This window comes from Homarus americanus, unplaced genomic scaffold (genome assembly GCF_018991925.1).
Source record: "Homarus americanus isolate GMGI-L3 unplaced genomic scaffold, GMGI_Hamer_2.0 scaffold8148, whole genome shotgun sequence".
Taxonomy (NCBI): domain Eukaryota; kingdom Metazoa; phylum Arthropoda; class Malacostraca; order Decapoda; family Nephropidae; genus Homarus; species Homarus americanus.
In genome coordinates, this window is record NW_024721643.1 from 315,852 (window position 1) to 341,926 (window position 26,075).

The 26,075-nt window shown below is 34.2% G+C and overlaps 1 protein-coding gene and 1 long non-coding RNA gene across 2 annotated transcripts in view; both read right to left on the minus strand.

Annotated features, from left to right (window-relative positions):
• Nucleotides 1-745: 745 nt before the first annotated feature.
• Nucleotides 746-7,629, minus strand: LOC121861777. Its single transcript, XR_006088090.1, has 2 exons — nt 7,500-7,629; nt 746-7,278 (listed from the first exon to the last, which is right to left on the minus strand). It is a non-coding gene; the product is annotated as an uncharacterized LOC121861777 (long non-coding RNA).
• Nucleotides 7,630-7,751: 122 nt separating this feature from the next.
• The window catches only part of LOC121861776 (PAX3- and PAX7-binding protein 1-like), a 36,182-nt gene continuing 17,858 nt past the window's right edge, over nt 7,752-26,075 (minus strand). The window contains exons 8-15 of the mRNA XM_042359668.1: nt 24,584-24,773; nt 17,429-17,552; nt 16,340-16,513; nt 15,175-15,343; nt 14,437-14,633; nt 12,624-12,819; nt 11,070-11,289; nt 7,752-8,876 (exon numbers count right to left, since the gene is read on the minus strand). Of these exons, the coding sequence (XP_042215602.1) occupies nt 8,676-8,876; nt 11,070-11,289; nt 12,624-12,819; nt 14,437-14,633; nt 15,175-15,343; nt 16,340-16,513; nt 17,429-17,552; nt 24,584-24,773 (1,471 nt within the window). The 3' untranslated portion in view covers nt 7,752-8,675. The remainder of the gene's footprint in view (nt 8,877-11,069; nt 11,290-12,623; nt 12,820-14,436; nt 14,634-15,174; nt 15,344-16,339; nt 16,514-17,428; nt 17,553-24,583; nt 24,774-26,075) is intronic.

Consider the following 26,075-nt stretch of genomic DNA (forward strand, 5'->3'; position numbering starts at 1 on the left):
ATTATGTTTACATAAATGGAGCATAATTTTGTGAGCATGAAATAAATTTATATATTGAATATTGTTTATTGTATCAATTTGACTTTAAATTTTTTTTTAAAGTTTGTTTCTTTTTATATATATGAGACTTTTATTTATGAAACTGAATTTTATTTTATTTTATTTATTTTATTTTATTTGAGACTCGAATTTTGAATGTTAAATTTTTTTTTTAAATATGAGACTATTTATAAGACTGGGATTTTGTCCACTTTTGGGATAAGAGGTTGGGATTTTGTCCACTTTTGGGATAAGAGGCTGGGATTTTGTCCACTGGGATTTTGTCCTGTAACCGTTTCATACCACGGTGGCTTGCTTGCTTTCTTGCGAATTTGGACAATTAATAAGAGCACAAAAGCCACTGAACACCTTAGTGACTAACTGAGTTGTCGGTCAGTTACCCCTTACAGGCTTCGCTCCGTCTGAATACATTGGTGTTTACATAGATTCTATGCTCTACATACTGTATAGAATCTGTGATAACTACCTCGTGTATATTATGGATATTAACACATTCTTTACCATTTACAAAATCCTAGGTCTACTTGTAATTTCTTTAAATGTTCACCTTCTGTATCTTACATTGACAGTAACAAGTATCAATCACTTTTATTCTTACTTTCACATAAAACAAATCTCTTTGTAAAATGTAGTTTTTCCAATGACAAAATATTGCTGAAATTTGGGACGAAATAAAACCAAAGTAAAAACATTTATTTATATTTATGGAAACCCATCTTATAAAAGATTATCTACAAAAAATATTAAGTAGGGGCAGCATCTAATCTCCATTATCAAACATATGATCCATATCTTCAATTAACTTCAAAATAAGTGACAGTAAATTTCGAAATACCTCCAAGTACAGAATACCAAGGCTTAAAAGTCCAGATTTTCTTGCCCTGGTTGGTTACAGTTCATGTTACAAAAAAAAGCATGTCCTCATCACTTAGGTGTACAGTAATGTACTTAGAATATATGAAACAGTACTGAATGAATGACTTAGCAAATGTGGTATATTTTAACCCTATATTTAATTTTACTTTTTTATTCTAAAATTTTACCTCCACGTTCAATGTGAAATAGAACACTGGAGTACGCTTCTGCTCATCTTTATACTGTACTAACTCATTGGACTTTTCACACTGGTTTATAACTACTGTACATGTATACCTGACACTGCAGACAATATTCTTATTTTCTGTTACTTGACCTTAATATGAAGATCATTTATTGTAACTTTCATATCAATGTACAAAAAAAAAGCAAATAATAAGCATATAAATTTTTTGGAACATCATAGTCTCCACACTGCACTACATGATAAAGATAGCAGTGTCCTTCAGAAACTTATGTGTCAAGGTCTGTGTCAAGTCTTAACAGTACTGTACTGTTATCTTATAGTGTAAATAATGTCCAGAGCATCATAATTCATCATACTTTGATTAAATATTCATTTTATACCAGCATTAAGAATTATTAACGAACACAAAGTGTTGAAGAACAATACTAGAAGAGAATGGTACTTCCTGAGTAAATTAATGAATTTGTTAAAGAATATACTTACAGTCAAATAAAAATGAAAACAAGTCACTCATTATATTTCAAGCATAGACACTCACACACCTAGTATCTACAGTATATTATGAAATACTGTAAATAACTTCTGTGGCTACATACAATCTTGATAATGCAATCTGACCATGTATGGCAAGATTATATTTGCAACATTCTTAGCAAATTAAACAAAATAATTAAATATAAAATTAGGTAACCTCCATCACACCACATTTTTAACTGATGACAAAGACTAGTTGCTATGTTTTTTTTTAAATACAGTACAGTATATAACAAAGTAGAAGTACCATATATTACAGCAAATGAATACAGTAATGTACTGTACTCTTTAACCACTCACTGTAATTACATATTAGTATTTTACTACTGTACCTTTGAAAACATCATCAATAGTATCATTCATCACATTTTTGGGGGTAAAATAGCTGTAAATTTTCTGAATTACTGTTACACCTTGTGATTACACTGCACTGGTAACCACAAATAAAACCAAATATGGCTGGATTGGCTGCAAGTATTAAAATAACATTTGGTAAGACTCCTCAATAACTGCGGAATACATGTACTGGGCATGTTAATGGGCAAAGTACTTTTTGCTTACCAAATTAGTGGAGGAATAAGAATAAATCTTTTTAATGTCCCTACCTCCAAGAACATGGGTTAGACTTACACTATGTCACATTACAGGGTACTTGCCATATCTCAATATAAATGTTAGGTTAATTTTAGAAAGCTAAATTAATGCTAATTACAGTATATAGTGAACAAGATCTTTAGTCCATCACAGTCTGTGACTAAAAATATTGCAATAAATTCATTAACTAGTCCTGTTACCCAACCCACTTTACACAATAAAATTTCCAACAAAACTTTTTCAATTTCCAATGTATTATAATATAGACTGTTGCAATCTCCCTAACAATGAATAAAAATCACACTCTGGTAGTCTCACATGGTATGGAACAAGATATGCACACATTAGTACTGTAAAGTAAATGACCCTTATACAAACTTGTTTAAGTTTTAGTTATAAACACAATTTGACAAAAAAGTGTAATTTTTTGTTTTGTAATTTTGTACATTCAGTATACTACCTGTACTGTACTAATAAAAAAATTTGTGTAAATGACAAGGGTATCATTCAGACACAAGAATGAGAAGCTACTGCCTACAGGCAGAAAATTCCCTTGTCTACATTTTCAAAAAAAATTTAATGAAATTGCACCAACTTTTTGTATTGAGAAATTGTAGAATATAAAACAAATTGCAAGAGAATAGACTATGATATGCATGCACAGAATACACTATGATATGACCAAGTATGTGAGCATGGAATGACTGCCTGTATAACTACAAACTCCAAGGAAACTACAATGACATGCACCAACAACTGTACAATGTTTCTGAATTGTCAACAAGAGTGAATTGGTGATTACATCTTTTTTCCCATGTTAAGTGTATTTTATTACAAAACCCTGAATAATTTTTCTTCCATTAATAAAGCCTTTAACAACACTTCTTTGTAACATTCTACTGTTGCAAGCATACCAACCAGATACAGATAATAACAGCCTGTTCCAAAACTTAAAACAACACTAATTCTGTATTACAGAATTTATAAAGTGAATACCAACTGAAGTCCTTGTGCTACCCACAATCAATATGAACTGAAAGTATTTTAATATGGGTTTTTTTTTTATACATTATTGTCTAGTTCCTGATATTAAATGCATGTAAATAAGGCTCATTCTGATCTAATGCCAACTTAGTACAGGTATTGTAGCCGTACTCACTCCAAACATTAATAATATAGTATGTAACAAATAATAATAAAAGTGCCTAAGAATATTAACATCACAAGGACCCTGGAGAATGTGCAAATATCATTATCTATTTACCATTACTCAGGGGTAAGTATTGATCTAATAAACTACTGAAAACTAGAATTTCTGTACAGTAAATGAGTACATATAACACATTGAATTGCATTTTTCCATGGTTAAGACCATCCAATGCAACAATTATTCCAGTAAAGACACTTTACTACTGTACAGTACTGTATATCCCCCTCGAGTCAATTTCTGACATCAATCATCACTCACAAACTGACAGTCTCATATCTTCAAAAATTAACATACAGTACAAATTTCCCCTTTGTCTATTTAAGTTTTTTGGAAGCTGTCAGTGCTTATAATGTATGCATTGGAGAAAGAGGATTTAATTAAAAAAATAATAATAATAATAAAATAATACAAATACAACACATCAGTGCCATAGGTGAAACAAAAACAATTTCACTGCAATTAGAGTAAACAAAAGCAGGTGAATTACAACAAAGCTCTATACAGTACAGGGAATGTTTCAATTTCTATGTATGTCATAACATAACATATTGCTGCACCCCCATCATTAGCATGCCAAATAGTGCATTAAATAATACGGTACTATGGCTGTACTGTAGTTTCATTGCTATGTCCAACAGCTTCAGCTATACAGATAACAGCTGAAAAAGGCAAGGGTTACACATCCCCTGGTTCTCAAGCTATTGAGTGAATGTGAAATTAATTGATAGACAAGCAGATGGATATATATCTGTAGTGGGTGACACATCCTTACGTAACGATATAAAAGCACATCAGATTCCAAAGACATAAGTTAACCAGTAGCAGACTTATTTAGTGAATATGATCTGACCTTGTTCCTCGAGTATTTGGTCATGATTTTTGTATGCAATACATCTTTAGGTGATAATATAAAAGCAAATCAAGTTTCATTACAATATTTTAACCAGATACTGTACAATATTACATGGCAAACAAGAAACCATTCACTGACAGCAATTGGCAAATGGAAAATTATTCATTGACACCATTTGATAATGAATTCTGACCCTGAACCAGAGGTTAGGGTCATGAACAGTTTGTGAAATTCTTAGGTGATGATCCAAAAGCTAACCAAGTTTCACTGCAATAACTTAACTCGTTACAAAGATAACCAACAAACACAAAACACTTGATGGACAGATGACACATAAGTATACTTATAACAGGGCTTTTGTATACCCAATGTGGGCCACTGACAACTATAATGACAGTAAAATTGAGTACTACATTACCTTATTTTGGCTTCAATTTACATATCAGTCATGAACACAATACTGTTGAATAAATTTGAAGCTCAATATGACTTCTAATACTCAAATTAGAATAATATCCAAATCAGTCAATTCTAATACTAAAGCAGTCAATAAAACACAGCAAATATACTGTAACTGCAATAGTTTTATATGACTTAAATCTATTCTGAAAAGCCTTTTCCAAAAAATTTAATGAAATTCTCCCTATACTGTTTTTTATCACTCTACAGTCTACACAAAGAGAACAATTATTGCATACAATAACATGCTCACTACCATCACAAAAACCATACTGTACTTTCAAATCTCTTGGTGAGTGAACTACTATTGCTGTAGTTTCCTTAAATTTTCTTTTCCTTTAAAGGACTAGCAAAATTTAATTAAAACTATTTTTTCAAGTAGTAGAAAATTAAATAAACAAATAATAACTCAATGGCTCTGTAGATCTGAGAGGAGTTTTTACATGAGGCAATATGAATTTTAAAGAGAAACTTTTTATAGATGAGAAACAGATTTTCTGCTACCTAATCATTATAATGACAATGTGAAGACATTACTTAAGCATTTGTTCATGCCCATCTTCTAGGTGCTGCAGTCTTTTATCTCAAAATTGTTAGAAAACTTACAAAACCACTTTTGACAAATTGTAGTCTATCCCAAAGTTCAAAATTGGAAATACTATAAATTCAAAACGATTGGAGGGACTATTTACTTAACCTGCATGGGCAAGATACCAAAGGCCATTATCCCTGAAAACTTCATAAAAATCTACATTTCAGCATATTGTACTGTACAGTACTTGAGAAATCAAAGTTTTCTCCTTGTCCTAATACTATAATACTAACTCCTAGCAATTAGTCTCAGGAACTAAAATAAAAAATAAATTTGAAAAAACATGATACTAAGTGATGCTTACAGTATATTTCATAAGAATGACTTAATTTGGGAAGCAATCATTCACTCAGGAGTCCTATAATTAATGACAGCTTCCACTATCACCACCACTTTAGCCACACTTGGCCGAGATAAGATAAGATATGACACTATAATGTTTTCATCAGTCAGACATTACTCAAGTTTTGTTTTTGCACATACTGAAATATGGTAACTGTGGCACAGTCTTCTCATCATCAACTCTGTATGGGAGACTGGGATTATAAAGCAAAGACATTGTATTAAGAATTTTTCTTTTAGTTTCTTATTAAAACAAAATTCACATGTTGTACAGATATTCTGCAAATTTTTTATAAAATATCTACAATATTCTAAGTGTCAGTAAATGTGCCCTGCACAAACAGTACACTCTCAATAATTCAAGCTAATTGGTAGACACAGAAAAACTTCAAATAAGTGGGAATATCTTTATACTACATAATTTACTGTTGATGCTTGATGTATAGTATGCAGGTGATTGATAGATACAGTACATTATACAGTATACTGCATTAGATAGGAGCAGTAATAGTGCTCTTTACCACTAAATAAAAAAAGATTAGAAAAGAACTTTGTTTGTAAACCCACGTTATACCTACAGTATTCTAAACCAATAACAGACAACTTTCAACCCTACTTGTGCACCACTTTAATTACAAACATATGTATAAACCATAGGATATAGTGAGTCATCTCATGTGTTTGGTGATTACCGACCATTCTTAGCAAAGTATAAACTTGAATTTTCTTTGCCTTTACCTTTTTTATAAATATTTATTTTATGAAAAAATTGGAAACAAAATTCAAGTTTGGATTAAGGAAATATAGGTACTGTACAGTATTTGAATTAGTGAAGGCTAGATTACTAAAACCATATTGTACTGTAATACCAAAACTATTCAAGTAATTAAAACTGGCCTTTCTCAAATTAACTGTGAGCTCAATATGCTCCATTGCTTATCAACAAACAAATCTAATACTGCCAACAGTGGTACTACAGTACTTAAGATTTTCTTAACTAGTATGCACCTGAAAGGGAAACCCTGTTGACATCTCGTGCACTCGAGTGTATTTGTAATAAACACAGGTGGTACAGTACTTGGTTCTGTAGTCTTCCTCAGCAAACCAGATAAAAAAATAATAATAAATAATAAATAAATATAAAATATGAATGGGAAAAGTTCTATCTTTTACTGATAACTGTGGAGTCCATGTGTAGAAAATGCAGCTATGGAGTATCTTTGATATACACAAATCAATACAAACAGCCTTCCACTTAAAAAAAATGTGAACTATTTTCTATGGGTTATACAATATGTCTGAACTGTAAGGAATACAAAAGTTGATGAATCAAAAGATGAAACATGAAGAAATTTGCTAAATTTCACCTTAAAATGACAAACTTGGTAAATGCTTTTAATATTGCTGTTTGGTTCTCCTGAATGTATGGAGGTGGTTGTCAACCAAACTAAAAGGAAATGAATGTATACCTCACCCTCCTCTACATGTGGGAAGACTGTGTACCTCACCCTCCTCTACATGTGGGGAGACTGTGTACCTCACCCTCCTCTACATGTGGGAAGACTGTGTACCTCACCCTCCTCTACATGTGGGGAGACTGTGTACCTCACCCTCCTCTACATGTGGGAAGACTGTGACTGTGTACCTCACCCTCCTCTACATGTGGGGAGACTGTGTACCTCACCCTCCTCTACACACTACAGACTGTGCTACATGTGGGAAGACTGTGTGCTCTACACTACACACTACATGTGGGAAGACCCTCACCTCCTCTACATGTGGGGCTGTGTACCTCACCCTCCTCTACATGTGGGGAGACTGTGTACCTCACCCTCCTCTACATGTGGGAAGACTGTGTACCTCACCCTCTTCTACATGTGGGAAGACTGTGTACCTCACCCTCCTCTACATGTGGGAAGAGACATGTGACTGTACCTCACCCTCCTCTACATGTGGGGAGACTGTGTACCTCACCCTCCTCTACATGTGGGGAGACTGTGTACCTCACCCTCCTCTACATGTGGGGAGACTGTGTACCTCACCCTCCTCTACATGTGGGGAGACTGTGTACCTCACCCTCCTCTACATGTGGGGAGACTGTGTACCTCACCCTCCTCTACATGTGGGAAGACTGCTCTACAAAATACAGACACTTTGTACGAAAACTCGCACGAGTACACATGTTATAATGGAAACAAATGAGGCATTTTCTACCTTATTTCCAGCAGACCAAGAATGTGCACTGATTCACAGCTACCTTGAGTCACTGTGTGTGTGTGTGTGTATATACTGAACTTTGTATGAGAATGAAAGACCATTTTGTTGAAACTGAATCTGGAAAAATTATTAAAAAAGAAAAACTGGCATTGTAACATGCTATGTTAAATTACAAGTACCTACTAAGTTTTAGTTCCACAGATAAACAAAAATTAAATATATATTTCCAGGAATTCATATTATACTGGACAGATGATGATGAACTACTGAATTTTGACATGTCATTAGTTTTTCTTGTTTTTGCTGCACCCATCCAAAAATAAAATAAATAAATAAATAAAAAAAATCTGAGGGCCCCAACTACTAGCACATACAATTTCTTGTACTGTACAAGGTATATGAAGATTAGTTTTGGATATTTTGTACCAAATATGAGTTTTATGCAATAAAATCACATGCAAGTACATACATCTTCAAATGATCCATATGTATACAGTAATTGCAATATAACAAAAATAATTTAGAGATGTACAGTAATTCATACATCAATTTCACTAGTAGAAAATGAAGAATGGATACACAGTAAGTTGATGAATATTAAATCTTTATGATAATTTAATAATATTAAAAAATATGAATAATAATAATAATGAAAATACAGTACATGTAATTAATGATATAAATAACAATATCTTTACTAGTTACAATTACACTGAAACCGGTCCCTAATATAAAAATTTTTCCTTAATGATTACAGGTACTTGTAGGCTATCTTGTCAGATTGGGTCTGTGCACCAATGGATTTCAAGAGGTCACACACCTCCTTTAGGGCAGGAGAATGAGCAGCTGGATCAAGCTTTTCAGCAAGCTTGATCAGAAAATCTTCAAGACGGCCAAGAAAAACATGAGTTCCTTCACTTTTTACCCAGGCACGGGGCAGTGCATTGATTACCTGTAATGGATATAATTACATTTAACTATTTAGCCAAAAGTTGAGATCAAAGTTCCAAAATTGTGGGTGTTCATTGTTTCATTGGTGAAATCAGAAGATTGTACTTTAGTTAACATAATGTAGACATTACAAGTTAAAAGATTAAAAAAACATGACACTGTAATGTTATAGTATGCATTAGAACAATGAATATGACACAAACCCTCAATAAAATACAATTACAGTACAGTATTCAGCACTTAATTCTACATCATCAATTCTTTAAAAACATCCCAACATATCTGATATACATCATGCTAGTAAAGTAGTTCCTAAACCAAACACAGATCAAGGGCTCATGAATGTTGCACAGTACAGTATGTGTAGGTGCGAAGAAAATTCTGAGATACACATGTGCCGTATGTTATATACTGTAAAATTCAAATATCAGTCCAGAAAACCGATATACACCAGCTTTTGGTACTGATATTCAATGATCAATACTTATTGTTCATTGAAAATTTTTATAATTTGAGTACTACGGATGCCACATTTTCATAAACAAACTTCTCGAACAAAGTTGGATTCACCCAGCCTGTGATCATGTGTGTCACTAACACTGGTTGGGTGGTTTTGAAGAAGGTAAAAAAATCATACTCTACATCTTTTTGTTGTAGAGATACAATTTATCCTGCTGTTTAATGGGATTGAGCAACTCTGTATAGCCAGGAAGCACATTACAGTAAACCTCTCAATAAGGGACTTCTCAATTAGGGATATTCCCAATAAAGGACATCTTTTTATCTGGTATAATTAGCAAACTTAACCAATAACATCCAGTAATGGGAACATTGTCTGCTATGGACCAGGTGTACTGCCCTTAAAATGTCTCAAAACAAACACAAAAGTGATGGTAATGATCAATCAATTAGAGTACCGTCCTCATATCTCAGGCTGTTTTTACCAATCTTCTAAGGTTTTGTATCTCTGGGGACCCAGTTTTTAATTTCATTCGTCCATCCTAGTCTCTGCTTTCCACTCCCCCTCTTACCCTCAACTTTACCCATTAATATTTCTGTTATTATCCCTCATCCCAAAGTGTCTCATTTTTATTTTTCTGTACATTTCAAGTACCAAAATTTCTCTTGAAGTTTTTGCTTGTCTTAGTACTTCTTCCTTTGGTTTCCTGTCAGTACTGATGCAGTACAGCAAAAAGAAAACAAAGCGCCTAATGTCAAAGAAAAAGAAGAAATTCTCCAAAAACTCATGAAACTCCATGACCAAGCATTCTGGTTTCCTGACACTCAAATATACAATACTGTATAAGGTGTACATTTAGATGGCCAGTAATGATGAGTGAAATTTTTTTTGTATAATTTTATACCGTATATACATGAGATAAAAAGGAAACCCTCCCATTCAGGGAATCCTCCCAATAAAGGACAGGACTTGCACAAATTAGTCTGGTAATGGGAAGGTTTACTCTATACGGATTGAAATCCTAGGCCCCAGGGATTTGACTTGTGACTTGAATATGTTATTTTTTTTTATAAAAAATATTTGAAAATTAGACTATACCTGACTCCCAAAGATTAACCACTTGATAAAAAGGTCCCTCTAGAAAGGGATAAGCCTTGACAGTTTTGCTGCCAAGCAGAAATACAGACACTCATGTCCCTTATTTGTTGTTACAAGCTATAAAACACTGCACCCCAAGAATAACTTCTCATATACTAGTCATCCATTGCACAGTGAACACACATGCAGTGTCGACTCTCATCTAGAAATTTTAAAAAGTCCTCTTGTGATTTCAGACACTTATGTTACATATGATGCAAAGTCTTAGGTGTTAGTTTTACCATGTGAGGGGAATATGTTGCAGTGCATGAGTGTTTATTTTGTTGAACAACCCAGTGGCTGGCAAGCTGACAAGTTGGTTATAAGGTAGATGCCATCCTGCTCTAAGGCCAAAGATCAACTAACCTGTTATAATATATAGAATCTTAATATTTGATGAAGAGGTCTGGATAATGACTACAGGTCTACTGTATGTGCATGTCTAGTGTTGCTTGCAGACCTGTGCTGTGAGTGCTGCCAGACACTAGGAATTTCTCAATATTTTTCCAATACTGTACCTGTACTGTTTATATTTAATGTAAACACAAGAAAACCAGAATATTGTTGATATGTAGTGCAATGCAGTACGGTACTTACATTTCTACACTTATCAAGTGCATCGGAGGGATTGATCTCAGCAGCTAAGTTGAGTGCTGGTAACAGGTACAAATTAAGAAGGGATCGAACAGCTAGATCATGAATAACTGAATCACTCAAGACCTTGTGCCACATTAGCGTAGAACTTAAAAGTTTCCAGGCGACCCAAAACTGTCGCTGAAAGAACAGGCTCACTCCCGAGTTCTTATTGTCATATACACTGCAAGAAAAGAAATGTTCAAATAAAATATATGTTGTGTAAATTACTGTACACTTCAGTAAATACAGTACTGTATTAACAACCACTTAAACCAAGGTGTCCAAAACAAAGATTTCTACTCTGTTTTCCCCGAGGATTTTATTCATGTGGGATAGATCAAATGTTTTTGTTTTGTTTAGTTTTTCATTAAAGTCTTTTCCTGCCATCCTGTAGGGTGGCTGGAATCAAGAGCAAACACACACTACTGTACTAATTTTACTGTCATTCATTGTCTTAACATTATTTGCTGTCAGTCATTCATTCTCTAAATTCTGTAATAGTTGTGTTCTGTAATGCTAGTGCTCGTCTTCCAAAATAAGGTTCAAAGACATCCAATTAGTTTATTCGTGTCACTTAATGAAACCTAGCATGAACCATTAAGTGCATGTGCATCCCTAAATACCATACTTTCTCATCCCTTACACACATAGCTGCCTCCTAGGTGCCCATTTCCCTCCTCATTAATTCACTATAATGCTTGTCAATTTCTTCTTTACCTTCATCTCATTCTAATGCTTTCAATTGTGCAGTAAAATATTACTTAAATCAATGTCTAACTTGCTATACACTTCAAATTCTTATATCACTTTGGCACAATTTCATTCAATTGACTCTCCAAAGGTCTTTAACTCTACTGTACATAGTCTTAAATTTTAATTTCTCCATTTTCCAAACACCATACTGTATGATACAGTGTTGATTTATCACTGACCTAAAATACCTGAAATTGTATGACCATACATAATGGCAGAAGCATTCCTTCAAGTACACTCTGTGCTCACCTCTTCCCACCAATTAGACATTACTCACAATCTTATCGCATATATTGACAACTTTGGTCATTATATTTTTTTTCTCTGTGCTTTATTAATTTATTTCAGCGTTACATTTATAAAGCAAGACAATTACTGATTTAGAACCATCAATCTGGTACACATATCTTTTCTCACTTCTAATCTTTTTCACATTCACTTACTTCTTTCATTTTCCATTGAATATCTGTATTTGTAATACTTATCACAGATCATTGCAAGTTCTACATCACTTGTGTTCAAATAACAAATGTACAGTAGTAAAGGTAATTTACTAATCCACGTAATTTAGTTGTCTTTTATGACGAAGGGAAGAAGAGGGAGTAAATTCTATATCTCGACTTTTAAAGCTTTTTCAATATATTTTAAAAATGCTTCCTCAATCATCTTATATAGCTAACTGGTCTTAAAGAATAACAGCCATATACTGTACTTGTATATGGTTGATATACTCAAAACAACAAAAGGGTAAAGAATACTTACTTTTTAGGAAACATTGGAATAAAAATATCATTGTCTATTGCATCTCTGATCTTAGAGATGATGGCGTGAGTGAGATCTTTCAAGGTTTTAGAAGTTGGACCTAAGCTTGGGTAGGCCTCTGCATAGTGTCTCACCATGTTGACAAGCCTCACCGTTTGTATGTGAGATAAAGGGTCCCACCAACACCCAATAATTTCTGGGAAAGAGAATGTATCATTAATAATTTTGCCCTTTTTTCAAGGTGCTCTTACTTATTCTACATCCTAAAGAAAAATCACATGACAATAAAATTAAAAGAATACAGAAATAGCAAAGGGGGAGATATATTTTTGAAGAAATCAAAAACATCCCAGAGCATTAGGTCTATAATTTATTAATGAATTATGCACACATTGTTAACCTTGAACCCCTTCACTATGGGAACACCACTTTTAACATTTTATTTGGCTAATACCAGACGATTTTACTGAGCTCAAAGGGGAACAAGAAAAAAAGCACCATTTAATGACAAGATTTTCAAGCAGTTTTAATATTGATCACCAAGTGTAGCATTCAAAATATGTGTCAAGTGGCCCAATAAATCTCTCACACCACCTAAGCAGCACTTAAGCCCTCCGTACAGTCTTAGAGAACATGGAAGATGTACATTTGTCGCGGTCTACCAGAGTGACTCCCCCTCCCCAGCTCCTGCCTCCTAGTTGCTCAGCCCCCACACACTCACTTAAGTACTGTACTCCACTTAGGCCAAACAAAAGTAGATAAAGGATCTATTTTTTTTTATACATCTGCATGCATTTCTTTAATTGCATAAGAATTTACAGGTATAGTAATTTGCTTTTAAGATTTTTTTCTAGTGTTGTTTACACACACATACAGTTACAGTTTAAGGGTTAATCAAGCAAAAGACTGTAAGATAGGTTCAAAATTAGCAAATATTAAGACATAAAATTCATTTGTCCTCTTAGCTTTTGACATGAGAGCACCTACTACCAGCAGACTTAAGATACAACACAAAGACTCTGACTAAAATAGATGTTAAAGGATACTTAAAACTACAATAAATACACATATTTTCTCATCCTCAACAAGGGGGAAGTATTAATGTAATTTTTTTTTGAGAATTTGGATCAAGATTGATGATACCTGTACTGTATTCCCAATCATGTGTTACTTAAGTCTCACTGAAGAAACTTTATTACTCCTGGGTACATATAGAGGTGGAGTGTTATAGGGAGTTTCCCAAGTTGATCACGAGTTATGATCATTGGACCTTGAAGTAGTTTTAGATCAATGTGATTAAACACAATGATTACATCCCCATACAAACGTTCATCTAATTATTTATATTTGTTTTAAGTTACTGTATTAAAAAAGTTGCCCAGACAAATGATTACTAATTCCTTGTACCCGATAAATTAATTGGATTAAACTTTACCATCCCAACCAGTAAAGACTTCACTCCATACCTGATGCTTTGTTTTTTTTACTAGTCAAAGATTGCTTCATGTGAATTTTGTAATATTTCTTTTCATTTCATTTCTTTAATAAGTTATATTTGGAGGCTTATTTCTGACCCTACTCATTGCTTCTCAAGTTGTCTCATCAAATGCTGGCCCCAGCTGAGTAGGAAGCAAAATATTATTCATTCCTTGTTTTATCAATCAGACAACATTTAGCCAAATACTGTACTCTTGCCCCTCACAGGTTGAACAATTAATAACATACTTAATCTTTATACTATATACTAATGTTTAAGACTAAATAATGCTTAATACATCACACCTATATGATAATAAAAAAGAATGACTCCTACCTTTTAGTTTTACCAAAACTACTTTTTCTACAAGATGTGACATGAGCTTGCGGTCAGGATCTTCCCTCAAACGCGAAGGATCGTCCTCTGAGTTATCATTTGTACCATAGAGAAGGAGAAGGTTAAACCATTTCATTCGTTCAACTTCTATACCGTCACTATCTCTCATTAGTGGATTCCATAATAAGATCTGAAGTCTGCAGGGAAGACAAAGGTGCAATATAATTTCTATGCTACTGTGCCTCACATGTACAGTATTAGATTGTCATTTGAAGGTAAGAGGCAGTCAGTATATCTATATAACTGTACAATACTAGTGCATTACTTTATCAAATATAATGTGGAAGACATACCAGGAAGATGAAATTCATACCATATTCTTGATGAGAGAATTCCACAAAATTTAAATCAGGATCATGCACTTTATATAATAGGTTTCTGAGCATATAAAATATGAATGTGGGGTCCATATTGTACTACACTGTTAAGTCCATTTTACTGTCACACAAGGGGTCTATAGTGTAACTCCCTATTTTATTTGTTATAATTTTTCTGAAACTTGTATAAAAATACCACTTTGTGAACATGGTCCTGCAATTTTTTTTCTTAAATACAAATTCTGTCTAATCTATCAAGTTTCTTAGGAATCCCTTAAAAAACTCATGAAATTTATATAAAACTCAATGTTACCATTTCCACATCTCGTACACTAAATACATAATTTTCTGTGGTACTGACCTTATATAGGGAGCAAATATTTTGGGTAAATTATAGGACACATAAGCATCTGAGTATGTGGGGCCATCCTTACTACGCCACTCCTCAAACCTTGCCATGATGCGTTTTAACTGAGAGAAGTCATCTTCTACATCTTCAAATATTTTGCGTGCTTCAGAGGCAATGTGTTCTGTGGTCAATAACATTAAATGAATATGTTAGTTGTGATGTAAAGGCTCAGCATTAAAATTAAAAGAAATTTTATTTAGTACAGGTATATAAGTTTTAAGTCTCTGTAATGACTACCGTAAGTGATGTGACCAATCAAAACTTTTTACAAATACAGCTCTATAGCTTATTCCTCACAAGGAAAAGCAGAATGAGATGAGGAAGTTTGAACTATCAACTTTGATAAGGCTTCTTCCATGTGAAACAGGAGTTTGTATTAGTAGACTGGTTATGAGAATACAAATTCCTGAGATGAATCTTTTGAGATGCACTGAGAATGGAATTTAGTCAAACATACAGTAAAACCCCCATAGTTCGGAATCAAGTAAGTCGTAATTTGTGATAAGCCAGCATGGCACTGTATAACCATTGCATTTTTCAATTGTTGGTAAATTGGTGCAAAGTAAGCGAGAGCCAATTCTGGCATGAGAACTTGGCAAGCCAGCCCACGCTTGACAAGCCCATGAGCATCAGTTTACGAACGCCTTTCATCACAGGTAGACCTTCTGACAGTGATTAAGTGCCTGTGAAGTGGTACTGTACAGATAGTGTAAAGTGCTATGTATAGAGTGTACAATAGTCTTAAGTTTGTTAGAACAATTATTTGCAGTACCTGTGAAGTGTCATTATGTATAAAGTGTGCAGTACACACAGTAGCATAAATTGATCAGAACAATTTACTGTACTGTACAATGCCAAAAGTTGCATATAATACAGTATACAGTACAGTTCATTTGCCTCTTAAAAGTTCATCAAGAAATCGGCCTTTGCTGTTGTAAGTACCTGATATAACTCTGTTTTTATTAATTATATAAATATTGGCTCATTACTGATAAGTCGGCACATTTGAATACTCGGCAAGGCCTCAGGCCCATATGTACTGAGCTATAGGGAGTTTTACTGTATATAGTTTTGTGAATTACAAGCTTTCCTCACATTGAATACCCCTTATACACACCTAGTTCAGACTGCATGAGTTGTATTTCTGACTGTGACTCTTCATCATCAGTTGACATCCCATCGTGATGATTGACATCCCCTTTCTTCTCCCGCTCTCTCCGTCTGCGAGTGCGGCGACCTTCCCGTTCCGCTGCTCTCCTTGTCCGATATTCATCACCAGTAGCACCTTTTCCTATAAATGTAATACCGTATGGTTATATTGCAATTAACATTCCCTTTTCATGAGGAGAAAAGTACATGTTAAACAGATTATCAATATAGTACGGTTCACAGTAACTGCTCACTTTGAAACCCAATTGGTTCATGTAAAATTTTAACTTATACTACAAACTCCTCATCTCTATACTGTACACGTGATGTTACAAAACCCATTTCACTATATGAGTACAGTAACTAAACGAAGGATCAATGCTGCCCTATCAAAATTCAGTAGTGGATAAAAAAATGCAAAAAGTCGCACACAGCCTGTCATGCATGTATCCATTCTCCTCCCTCACAGCAATACAGTGCTGTACAGTACCAGCCTAAATATCTAAATATAGTATCTAATGGGTTTGTACAGAAAATACTGTAGTAATCTAAAAAAAAAAATATTATTGTTTGTAAAGTCCTTGAGGAAATATTAGAACTCGTGTAAACTTCAAGAAGCAGTTGAAATAAAGCTTTTAGAGGTTGTTTTAGTAAAAAAATCAGACAAAAAAAATGAAAATATCATAAATTATATATACAGTTCCACCTTTTCAAAACACCTTAACACATCCATTTTTTACATCTAAACTAACACTTCCTTTGTTAAATAAGGGCATGGTGCCATGGAATGTAGTCTCTGTTGGCAACTTCCGACCCACCCACCCACATCCACAGGGTTCTCAGCATGTATGTAACTATGTATACATATGATCTATATGTATTTACAAGTGTGTGAAACATATTGATAAGATTGCATTACATGACAGCAAAATCCTACACTGGCTACATATTACTGTACCTTTTTTCATGTCTTCCCTAAAAAGGATACTCATCCCAAGTCCTGTGTATATCTTGATTGCTTAAGCTATACTGTACATTATATGTAAGGAAAACCTACCTGCAAACGGTGAAAATTCATCGTTCTGATCTCTGACATCCTGTCGTCGGCGCTGTACCACCTTCTGTGCTCGCTGGCGGTAAAGAATATACACCTGATCCTCTAGAGCGCTGATATCTGGGACCTGCCGACAGAATGCCCCCGTTATTCAGTTTCTTTTAGGAAATTGACATTTGAGTAAATATAACTGGTTTTCTCCATATGTAATATTCTTATTGTTGTAAGAAAACTGTGCATTTGGGAGAAAGATGTATCGTACATGGAAATAATGAGATATCTACAGTAGTGTAGGAAAACATGTACAGTAAATCTATTGTGGAATTTTTTGTATTTATGAAGGGTAACTCTGTCATATTCTTTAACTCCAAGAGATTTCAGCCAATACCTGTTTCACTCAATAAACATACACTCACCTTTACCAAGATCTTTATAAAGTAGGATAACACAGTGCCACACAAAACTATACCAAATGCTTCTCCATAGAAGCTTTTTTTCAACATTCTACATTTAACCAATTTCCTTTCCACAGGTTTCTTGGATGGCTTGCAAAGCTTCTTCCTTCAATACTGTATTTATAAATTTTAACACATTTTTTCTCTAGCCAATGTACTGTACTAATCCATACTTCCACCATTTCAAATAGGGTTGCTGTAGATCTCTCAAATACCCTTACTAATTTATCATCCATTTCAATTCAAATATCCTCTTCCTACCCAGATCACCAAAATAGGTCACCAATCAAACAAATTCAACCTTGGAGCAAGATGATGATGGCAGGTAATTATGACATACCTATAGTATTTCATTCCCTACTGTGAAGGTTTAGTAACTCATATCCACCCATTCTCATCTCAGGTACAGAGGTAAACACCTTGTAAATAAAGTCCATCCCTGAGATACTCCCAAAATCAAAATACTGTACACCAACATTACTTGAAACAGGACTTAAACAGAAACTTCAGCAAAGTTTAACAAACAAACCCATGGATAATGCCTTCTCCTTCTCATAATACACTTTGTAGGTGAAAGTAATCTTATCAACAGTATACAGAAGTCTTCCATTCAACCATCAGATGCCATAAAATTCTTCAGTCCATTACTATATATGATACATGTACTGTACTACTGTAGTCATTTTCTCAAATTTCTATTAATTCTGTAAACACTTCGTTTTCTCATAGAATTTACCCTAAAATCAGTATGCATAATCTTTTCTACACAATTTGTTTCTCTGTTTCATACAAAAAGGGGTTCTGTAGTTCTTTTGTATATGATCTCACATCCACATATATTCCGCTATTTTGCATAAAAATTCCCTACCACATCATCCCATTCAATCTCCCAAACATTCCACAACTCTTGGCTATTTTCAACGTATTAATTTATTTTCAAAAGAAACTGTACAATTTAAATGTGACCCTAAATAACAAGAGTAAAAATAAATAAAAAGCTTTTGAAATATTACAAGAACCGATGCTCAGTTCTTTTAAACATCATATTCTACTGGAGAGCTTAATTCTTGTTTGGGGATACTAATGCCAAACCAACAATAGCTTATCATTACTGCACAAACAGTCATTAACCTACATTACCACATTTTTCCTGAGATAGAAAGATACTGTGTAAAGTACATAGTGACTATTCAACAGGCACCAGTTGAATAGCCTGGTAGTCCATGCAGTCGGGATGGCTATATAGAGAGCCAGGCTATTCAGCCATCCTCGGCTGTGTCGACCAAGCCATTCAACCAGCGACGGCTTAACAGCCACTGCATATAAAGTAAGCAATGTACTGTAATGTGGTCAACATAAGCTAAACACAAGGATTGCCACCTCCTGGGAAGAACTATCCTGTACTGTATGTATGTTACCACTAACCAGGGTCTGATCTGCAAATATGAATGCCAGTATCAAAACCATGTATCCATATACAATAAATCTTTCACCCTGCACCAACAAGTTGTATTTACTCAAAATTATTAAGGTTTAATACCAAAGCTGATATCTTCAGGAATAAATTGTATATACAATAGAAACTTTAGACAAATTTTCACAGGGTTATCCTCATTGGAAAACATTCACTCTGAAACATCAATATCAGACCATCCACTACGGGACACTAAAGAGAATACTGTAATCAACTGAAAACATCATAGAGAAAATGTTTACTTAAAGACATACACCTGAGAACATTCACTCAAAACTGTCCACTGACAGACAAATACAGTTCTTGATGGAAATGACAGACCACCATAAGAACACCAGTGATACAACATTCAATGCAAATCAACAAAGGAAAAATGCTTTATAAAGGGAAAATATAAGAAACAGACAAACAAAACCTTAAAAAACAAAATAAACATGAATATTGGCCAATGTCTTGAAAACCAACGTGATATAAAATTTTCAAATTACGTAAATAAAGTACATTACACTTAAACCTGCCTTCCTCGGGAGAATGTGTTGATAATATTTACAATATGAAATACTGTACAATAAATTAATAATGTAATGAACAGGGTACTTCAAAATTTATGTGAGTTCTACCCAAGTAATTTCTATTTAGTATGTCACTACTGTACTTTGACTAAAAATAATAAATACAATCTATGTTCTATATAATGTGAGTTATACTGTGTAGTGGTTCTCTATAAATCTTCAAGTTTTAGTACATTTTATTGTCTCTCAAAATGATATAAATCTTAATTTCTTATGTAAACTAGGGGTCAGGTTAGGGGGGTTACTGGTAGCCTACTGCATACAATAGTGAATCATCAACTCTTTGGACATTCCACCAAACAAATGCCGGTTGATGCCAACACCTTGGTAGTGTTGGTGGAGCCTTTGGTACAGTGTACATAGTAACAGTCTGTCACTTCAAGACCCTGAAGTATGTTAACCCTTTTGGTATGAGGGTTGTCACCTTTAAGAGCTGGGATACACCAATAAGGATATTAACTATTGTGTTGGTCTTAGATCAGAAACTAACTTGTTTTATTACTGTGGGTTAAAACTGCTTAACTGGGAGATGATTGTGTGGCATTCACTTATCCATGTGAAGGAATTTAAAATTTCATTCAGTAGTTTAACAAACTAAGTAAACAGCTCTTGTGTTTTGCATACCATCCAGAACACCATGGTACAGTATCTGAATCTGACACTGCCATGAAGGCAGAACTATATACAATGCAACATGTTAAGTATAAAACAGATCTTAGAAAGGCAATTAATATATTACAAAATACATCTTGAAACTTTAAAGACAATTCTTCAGTTATCACCTAGAATATGCTCCTTATGGTAAACTGTACAGAAAAGAAATTATACTCCTTATGGGAAATTTATTAACTATATACCGTATGTGTACTGAAAATGTATTAAGCTGTACAGTTAAATAATTTTAATCTTTATTTTTTTTTTACTCAAATGTATCTAATTTTGGGGGGGTTTTGTTTTGGCCTCTGGTGTTATATTGTATCAAGAGAATAAAGATGTTCCTGGGTTTAGCTCATCACCACCACTTGTAAAGTTTAAAGCAGTACTGTATTCATAGTTCTAAAAATATGCTGATGTATGATTTCTCATTTAGTATCTTATCTTACATACTTAATCCAGTTCCATAATTTTTCTGTATTTTTGTTTTTGTAATTCACAATGCCAGGATCCCACAACGGTACCCCATTTCAGTTTCAGCATTACAGTACTGTATATAAGTATATATTATTAGAAATTAGTCCACTATTCAAACTCAGGAATGCCAGCTGGTTGTGCCTCTAACTGGTGTTTCCAAGTGAGGTAAGGTGCATCAGGTTCAAAAAAATCCTGGATGGAATTTTACATAACCCTGATATACAGTATGTGTGGAAAGTTGTGTACAAGTATTCATTTGGTGTTAAAAAAACATCTCCAATACCCGATGTGAATCAAGACAGATCTGAATAAAGATCAGAATTTAAGTACAGTGGTCCCTCGGTTAACGAATGGTTCGATTAACAAAATTTTGGTTAATGAATTACATTCCATAAGGATCTTCAATTCAGTTAACGAACAAAACTTCGATTAACGAAATCCTTACGAACAACACGCTTTGTTGTGAGCATTAGCTGATCAGCTGGTGGGCTAGTCTGCCAATTCAGTAATCTGTTCTATGTTTACATTCATTTCCAGTGGAGTAAATATCAAGAAAGTTGTGCTCTTTAATGTTTGTGCATTTTTTATATTTAGTCATTTTAAAATTTAGTTAACATATTGATAATATATGCAGTACAGGGAACTATTTTTTTGTGCGCCCATCAGCCACTTGACTCAGTCACCAGGCATCAGTTTGGCTATGTTGACAGTGGAGTGAAAATTGATTTTGTTGGTGTCTTGAATTTTTGCATTTTTACATTAAAATTATTGGTCATTCTGAAATTTAGTTAACATATTGATAATACTGTATATAGCGCAGTGCAGTGTTGATTTAAATAAAATAATCTTGAATTACACCTAGTGAACTTAAAATTCTATTGGTGAAATGACTGCATCAAGCATGGGTCCCCTGAAAGGTGATTTCTCCTCCATCCCCACTTCCTTCTCTTCTCCCTTCTCCTCCACCCCCACTTCTAATTCCCATCATCATCAGGAACCTTCTACATACACATCTCAAAGTAAGTGTACTTTACTGCATTTTTTTTTACTTTGTATGTACTTTTCTGTGAGCTGGAACCAATTACCCAATATCCCATTGAAAAAATGGATTCGGTTAACGAACGACTGTGGAACGAATTGTGTTCGTTAACCGAGGGACCACTGTACAATAAAATAATGAATATGCTTACCTTAGCAAATGTATTACAGTACTAGTTTACATTTTAATATATTGGGGAAGTTGGGAGGAGTCTAAATCTGACAAAACTATCCACTTCAATGTAAATTAGGAGTAGAAAATTTTTAGACTTACCAGAAACATTATACATTATCAACAGTAATTTTTGCCAGGGTTATTCCCTTGTTTATATTCCTACAACACTTAGGACACTACGGTATGTGTTTTTTTTTACTTTAATCTCCTTTTTTTATCTACTTTCTTATCTCTTAAAATGTCAACCTACCATAACCAATAAACTCCTCAATTACAAGGCTGATTCCCTATAACTGATAGGCTTCAACAACAATGTATATAATACTTTTATGACTTAAAAATCCTTCACTTGGTATCACAAGGAAAGTGTAAACTGCAATTTTTTGGATTAGGACCCAAGAACTCCCAGCACTGGTGTCCCTACTGAAGATAAATTTATCTCATCACAAGAAGGTTCATGAAATGGCCAGAAATTATGTGGTTTGCAAATCATGATATCACACTGGCAAGTGACTCGCCAAGTTAGATGTATTGGCCATATTGGGGTTGTATAGTACAGAGGTACATTTTAAAGTTTACCTTGCCACCTACTAAATAGGTTTTCTCTCCTTTTGGAGGCTGTGTCACACTAGTACATGGAGCACATCATTTATCCCTATGCTCTAGATAGCTTCTGTTGCTCAAGTCACTAAACAAAGGGCAGTAACTCATATACTGTATGAAGGACTGCTCCTGAAATCCCTCTTTATGACTGATCCCATAGCTTGGTGACTCAAGACACCTTCCCACCTTATGGATAGTGGAAATTCATTGAAACTTAGTAGGTGATCCTGGAATACATCTAAAATGCCAGACTGATTCAGCTTGGTAATTCACACGTTAGTGTCACATTGGGGCATACTTCAGCCCCTTATTTTCTCTGCAAGAAACGTCCAGTAGATTTGTAGTCATTTAAAGACTATTCTTGCAACAAGGAGGTAGACTGATTCTATTACTGTAGTCCTAGCAATACCTGGGTCCTAAACCACAAATATCATGGTGTGCATTCTACTCAAGTCACCAAGCTATGGCTGTTATCAGGGTCAACCTAGCACACATACCGAGTTTGATTACAATGCACCTAACATAACTTTTAACTCCTGTGTAGAAACTATTTATCTTCAATCAAATTGACAACACCATGACTACCGGTATATCATTCCCAAAGCTTTTTTGTAAGGTGATAAAAAAGTCTAACATACACTAAAAGGTTCTTAGATGTATATTAAATGAAAATATAGTTTCCTTAGAGTAAGTACAGGTATACTTAGAAAAACTGAAATATTTTAGATGTGGAATCCTAATTTAAACTGTACAACAAGTATATATATGTATGGTTTTTAGATCAATTAGACATTATGGAAAATACATATGTACAATCAAAGAAGGTCACGTTACATTTACCACGTATGTTCTGAGACCCACGACAAAGAATTTTGGTTAAGTTCCGCATTCAGACTCGAACCTCAAAGCTTCACTGTCACCTTACCCAAATTCTTCGTCATGGGTTTCGGAACATAACGCAAGGGGGGGAAGGTGGTAACGTGTGACTTTGTGACTTTTTTCTTTGACTGTACATAATGTACAAACAAAACTTTACACTCTTGGCCATTGATACTTCATTCAGATGACAAATATTAATAAAATGCCAAAAAAATAAAAAACAATGTTCTTATAATATACATTACTGAAGATAATTACAGTGACATTACCTACCTTACGTTGAAGTGCCTACATACATACAATCCAAATGTAGTCTCCAGTATGTTTATCTAAAGTTAAATCTATTCTCTTTCTCCTTTTTACACATCTCTTCTGTATATTTCTGACGTGAGGCAGAATTTTAAATTTACTGATTTCAATCTTTAAACTGCATCAGTTTACTGTATAATGTAAAAGCAAAGCTCAAGACATTTCAAAGTAAGCTTCTTCCTTACCTTCAAATATGTTTACTCCTGAAAGTATATGCTTCTTAATTCAGTTATATATACTCACAGAGAATCATTGCTTGATAATCATCAGCACCCCTTGCAGTGATACTTACCCAACCACTAAGTACTGTATATGGGTTGTAAGCAACTGCACGAGTGAAATACCGCCCAGTGTCTTATAAATTAGAAAACCAATCTTTAAACTGTATGACACATCTTTTCTTTTCATGTTTGTTGATCCATTGGACTGTGTTAAAAGACAATCCAACTGCCCTTACCCAATTCCTATCAATAATCTTTTCACTTCCATAGAATAAGATTGCAAGGTTGCGTGTGAACCCACCTTTTCATTCAGACAGTCTCTTAAGTCAGTGACATACCCACGGATATCTTGATAAAACTGGAAGATGCTGGTCAAGGGATGCTGCTCCAGGTTGCAGCGGGTTATGGTCGACTTGCATGCTACCAGATCATCTATTATAGTATCCGCCTCTGTCTGGTGCCGCCGGTAAACCTCCTCAAGACTTGCACGGCTGTTTTGGGCGAGACAAAAGGGAAGACACAAGACGTAAAATTGATTCAAAAGCAGTTCTTGCCAGCTGAAAAACAAATGATTCTAAAAAGCTGGTAAAACAATGAGAACACTTAATATACACAGTACAACACTACTGAACAGATTATTCTGAAGGAGGAAGGAAACAAACTTACAAAAGTTTTGGCTATTAAAACAAAGTGTGAGTAGCAGTTCTAAGTCAACTAAAGGCTAATATTTGTTCCCCACCGACTGTAATGGTAGACACCCTTCCCTCAGGGCTCCTTCGACATGATAATCTTCACAAATTCTTCTAATTCATGCTTCATACTCCAACTTCCACTAAATACATTTAATATCTAAACTCTAAACCCTCTACATCTGCTGTTCATTCAAGTACCGGTACTGTAGTTTTCATTTGATAATAGCTTTCTATAATACAGTCATCGTATTCATATTTACAATTATATTTATCATTTGTTGCACCAGTACAAACTATCCATCTGTTTAGCAGATACCTTCCACTGCAATTACTATATGATGATGGATGGACTTTATGACTAATAGTGAAAATTTGATTAATCATTACACTGAGAAAATCTGTCTGTACTTGTGTATGGAAGTTGCAAGCAATTTCTACCATCTTCCCTTTACTATGTTCATTTTTATACAGAAATTACTAAATTTCTAGCAATTAAAGCATCTAGTTGGTGTTGGAATATGGAAGAAAAAAGTTCCATAAAAATATTAGCAGGCAGAACTTTCTATTGTCAGTGAAAATCATGAATTTTAATGATTCCAACCTTCCAATTTAATTACATATTCACTTTTACTAATTACATGCCGGTGTCTCAATATTCCAGATTAGCTTCCACATTGATGACACTATTATTGTGGTACAGCCCTCTGCCAGGTTATGAACATACTGATGATATACAGATACAGTACTTTTCTTTCCCAACTTTGGATGCTTCTATTACTGTACTAACCTTTTCCATTACTTCACCGGTTATTCAATTTTCTTGTATGTTTTTTAGCAATTGCAAAATCCTACCTAAAACATGATACAGTACATTCAGACTGAGGAACTCACAACTTATTGACAACTAATTCCTCTTCAAGCCAACAATTATCTATACGATTATTATTTGATATAAAATTTTTACCCATGATCTAGTTGTACTATGCATAATATTTACAGTATGATCATTAATATCAACCCCTATGAAAAATAAGATTTACTGTTTCAGTTCCTTAAATACTTCATCCCATCAATAATGAAAATTTGATGTCTCTACCTGGT